The 4,385-nt window shown below is 50.7% G+C and overlaps 1 protein-coding gene across 1 annotated transcript; it reads left to right on the top strand.

The window, feature by feature from the left end:
* Positions 1-1,193: 1,193 nt before the first annotated feature.
* Positions 1,194-3,882, top strand: LOC108401036 (protein PIP-1-like). Its single transcript, XM_017666725.3, has 3 exons — positions 1,194-1,772; positions 2,414-2,527; positions 3,047-3,882. Exons 1-3 carry the CDS (start codon positions 1,712-1,714, stop codon positions 3,169-3,171), a joined length of 300 nt encoding a protein of 99 aa, XP_017522214.1. The 5' UTR covers positions 1,194-1,711; the 3' UTR covers positions 3,172-3,882.
* Positions 3,883-4,385: the final 503 nt, after the last annotated feature.

Here is a 4,385-nt window from a genome sequence, read left to right as displayed (position 1 = left end):
ACTCAACTCACTGATAGCATAAAAGGAAGGGTTTTTTACTCTTCAAAAAAATGCATGCCATTGCTTGGTAAACATAAAAACTTACTATACCATAAGGAAGGGGGCCCCCTTTAAGCCTCGTTGATGATGGCTGAGAAGGGTGTTGACTGCTTTCTGATACCTCCACGTGCCGACATGATTGTCAAGTTCTGTGTAGTTTGTACTAAAAAAGTAGTTATGTTTTTTTTTCAAGAGTATCATATTAATTATATTAATATATTTATTTAAATGATGCATACTCTCCCATCCTAAGATTTTGATGCTATCTGCTCCCACCCTAACTCAAGCACAATGCACAATGTTAGGTCCCTCAGCATCCCATAGGTGAAAATGAGTCTTGCCTATCTTTTCCAGGGTAGGAGGGGCTGTGAGTAGGACCCTGGGGTAGTCTCTGGCTTTATGGAGCTTGGACAACTGGGCCCCCTGGAAAAAGGATTGTCAGAAAGAAGCTCCAAGGAGTGGAAGGAAAAGAACCTCCTAGGGCTGGGCTAATCTTAGTATAGAAAATTATTTCTGCTGAGACATGTCTATTGTTCCTGATGTGGAGCTAGTGCAAGAGGCCTTTTGTGTCTAAAGGAGCCATCTCTGGCAGCAGGAATCCTGCCCTCTGGTCCTCAGACTCTAATCTGGAGGCTCTTGGGCCCCATCAAGACAGCTTCCCTGGCAGAGTGACAGGGGCAATGTAATCTGCAGATCTGGGTTTGAATCTGCCAGTTATCCTCTTTGTCACCAGGTACCAGTTGCTTCCTTTTAGTTTTCTCATCAATAAAATTGAGATATTAATAGCTACCATAAAAGGTTGTGTGAAAATTGAATGGAATGGCATTGTTCAAGAATTTAGCACTATGTCTGCCATTTCACAAGCTCTCAATCAATGTCATATGTTGTTTTGGGGTGGGGTAGGCCACACAACTTCCTCAGACTTCAGAGCTGGTTTGGGGAATCATTATACCCTATGGAGTAAGCCCTCCATTTTAATGGGCTTCCTGTTCTCGAGTTGGGAGAAAAGGCTAATGCAGAAGGGCAGGGGATATGTACCTTCTGGGAGCCCTGTGTTTGGGTAAAGGTGGACCCAGGTGCAGAGGAGCCTGAAGCCAAAGCTATGAAACTTTTTCTCCAGATTCGTATTTTTAAATTACGTTCATCAAGTATATAAATGAACAAAAATCTCTACCTAGTCTGGAATGCAGCTTGACTGGAAGATAAACCAAATCTGCTATTTTGGATTTAATGCTTTATTAAGCAACAGTCTAGGCACATATCCATTTCCATGAAATCGGGAGATTTCATGATCTGGACTCGCACCATATTCAGAGAAGTAGTCCCCTTAAGTATGGCAGATCCTTGCAGGGGTGCCCACCCCTCCAGGTTCATCAGCGCCCCTGCATCTCACAAATCCTTTGGCTGAGTAAGGCGTCTCCAGTTCTCCCCTTTTAACAACGCTCGGGGAAATGAGACCAAGAGCAGCCCCGAGAGAACGCGGCTCGCGGAGGTGAAGACCTTTGAGGCGGCAAGAACCCAGGACTCCCCTCAGGCCCCCTAGGTGTCTGCAGGGGCCGCCCTTGGCCTCAGCTCCCATTGGCTGCCCCTCCCAGCCGGCTATAAAGCCGGATTCTAAGGGGCTGGGTACCTGCGGCTCTCCTGCCTTCTGCTGCCTGGGCCTGGGCCTGAGATGGGGGCGCGCGTCCTGCTGGTGCTGTTGAGCCTCTCCTCGCTGCTGGGCTTCCTGCAAGGTGAGCCCCGCGGGGAGTCTGGGAGGACCGGGACGGGCCGAGCGCAGGTGAGCAGACCACACAGGGGCAGAGGCCATGGGCCGGAGCGAGGTGAGGAGCGAGGCGCAGGGACCTCACCTGCTTGGGCGGCCAGCCCAGCCCGCGCCGCAGCACACCCCTGCCCGCCTCCTCTCTCCTTTGCTTCCTCCACCTCCCTCCCACCTCAGCTCTAATCCCCGATTCCCCGATTCCCCGCTCCTTCTTGTTGAAGGCCCTACCTTTGAGTGGGAAGGGAGCAAAGAAGGTTCTTTGTGGGCGGTAAGGACAAAACTGCGGGCTGCCCCAGGGACCGGGAGGAGTGGCCCCGGGCCACAAGGTGGGGTCCGGCAGAGCCCCAGTATAGGACTTGACCTCCCTCCCGCAACACAGCGCATCCCTAGGGGCAGAGGGAGACCCTGTGTGTCCCCAGGTGCAGACTCTGCACCCAGAGGCACGCACACGGCCCAGGTAACATGCCCTGGGTCGAGGAGCCCCCTGCCTCAGCACAGGCATCGTGCGGAGGGAACGGGTCACCGTCCCGCTGCTCCTGCCCGAGGCCGCCTCTCCCGACCGGCGGGAGGTGGGGCTGGAGGAGCCTCATCATTCTGGTTCTGCCTCCGCAGCTGTGCAGTGTTTCCAGTGTGAGCGAGTCAACGCCGGTGGCGTGTGTGAGACTGGGGAGAGTTCCTGCCGCACTCAAGGCAGCCAACAGTGCTTTCTGAGAAAATTCTATGAAGGTAGGGGGCGCCTGCCAAGGCTCCTAGGGTGACCTTTGCTGAACTTGAGGGAATTATTTCTCTCTGGGGCCCTGGGGGGAGGCTTTACTCCCCTACAGAGTTGGGAAAGGGTCCTCCGGATCTAGTGCTGGCCTGCCACCGGCCTTACATGGGGCCTATGGGGGGAAAAAATGCTTCCAGGGCTCACTGGACCCTTCTGCAGTCCCCATACGTGCTCAGGGATGACAGTCGGACTACCAACATTCCTCAGGAGCTTGTGTAGCATTTTGGGGAACTGGAGGCAGCAAGATGAGGGGTTGGGGGAAGGTGGCCCCTAGGGCCCCACCCAGGCCTGCAGCTGGCTGATGTCCCTTCCTGCCTGACAGCCTGACTCCTCAGGACAATGAGCAGCTGGTTACTCCTCATTTGTTGAATCGCTCATTCACTCAGTAGGCATTTACTGTTTACCTCTTAGGTGGCAAGCAGTTGAACTTGGAAGACACAAATCTGAGAGGCTCTTGTCTTGTCTTTCTTCTGCAGGTGGCAGGCTCCTGTATGCACACCAGGGCTGTGGGGATCTGTGTGTCTCCATGTCTATCTTCAAACAGAGTGATACGCTGGATTTTGAATGCTGCAGTGACACATCCTTCTGTAACAGATTTTAGAGACTTGGCCCTTCTTGCCCTGTTCCATTGCTCCTTTAGCCCCGTTCTGTGCTCCTGGAGCTTCAAAGGACCCGGCCATCAATCCTCAGCAGTGTCCAAGCCCTGAAACCCGCTCCTCCTCAGCCACAGGCATTGCTGTTCCCATAGCTTGACTCACCAGAGAGACGCTCTCTCCTTCACATCACCCCTGCTCCCTCTGGGACTCTCCTGTCTCCTTCCCCTACCCTCTCTGTGCCTCCATGACTCCTCCTGCCCCTGTCACCATGAGCATGTAGCAAGCTCTCCATCCTCTCTCTCCTTAACAAGTATTTTCTGACTCTTAAACCCTGCAATTAGATGCAGATTACATAAAAGTGAGTAAGACCTGACCTCTGCCCCCAAGGTGCCTTCAGTTTTAGTGGTTCATTTTCTGCTAGGCTGACCTAGTTCACAGTGGCTTCAGTATCTTGCCTCCCTCTTATTCATAGAACTTAGGGCTGAAAGGGTCTCATTCACCAACCCCTCTATTTATACAATCACATACTCTTCCTCCATCATTCCCCCTTTCCATGTTCAGCTTTTTTCCTAATAAATCTCATTTGTTTTTAGGTCACTGTTGTTAGGAATTATTTAATGTTTCAACTATATGAGTAAAATACAAACTCAGCTTAGAAAAATTATAAAATTGTGGCAAAAGCAGACATCACCAGCATTCCCATCTCTCATGCAGAGACACACCTTTTTTACATTTCCAGGCATATTTTTCCAGGCTATTAAAGCAGAAGTAGCCCATGATGTTTGAGTGTGTGTGTGTGTGTATTTCAATATTGTTAAAAAACAAATTCAACCGAGTAAATTTGAAGATCTAAGTAACTTTTTTATGTGATTTATGAATCGGTCAGCATCCTGTCTAGCAAGTGGAGAGTTGTAAGAAATGGAAAGTTTTTATAGACAGGACGGTGGAGCAAAAAGTTCTTAGCAAAAGAAAAGAAGGGACTGTTTCAGGAAAGGTCATTCTCCCTTTGGGGGAAGAACAGGGGGGTCTTATGCAGATGAACCTCATCTTTTTATGGGTTGGAGAGAGGTCATGTGACATGTTACCTCCTAGATGCTGGCCAGAAAGCTCCTGAATGACTAAGACTACATTTCCAGGGAGTTAGAAACTGCAATTGGGCTAGGCGGTAAGCCCGTTTGATGACCTGGCCTAGCCCTCACTTGTGGGGGTGTGGCTTTCT

This window comes from Manis javanica, chromosome 6 (assembly GCF_040802235.1).
Source record: "Manis javanica isolate MJ-LG chromosome 6, MJ_LKY, whole genome shotgun sequence".
Classification (NCBI taxonomy): Eukaryota; Metazoa; Chordata; class Mammalia; order Pholidota; family Manidae; genus Manis; species Manis javanica.
Note: the sequence above shows the minus strand (reverse complement) of the source record. Positions and strands in the feature narration are given on the sequence as shown.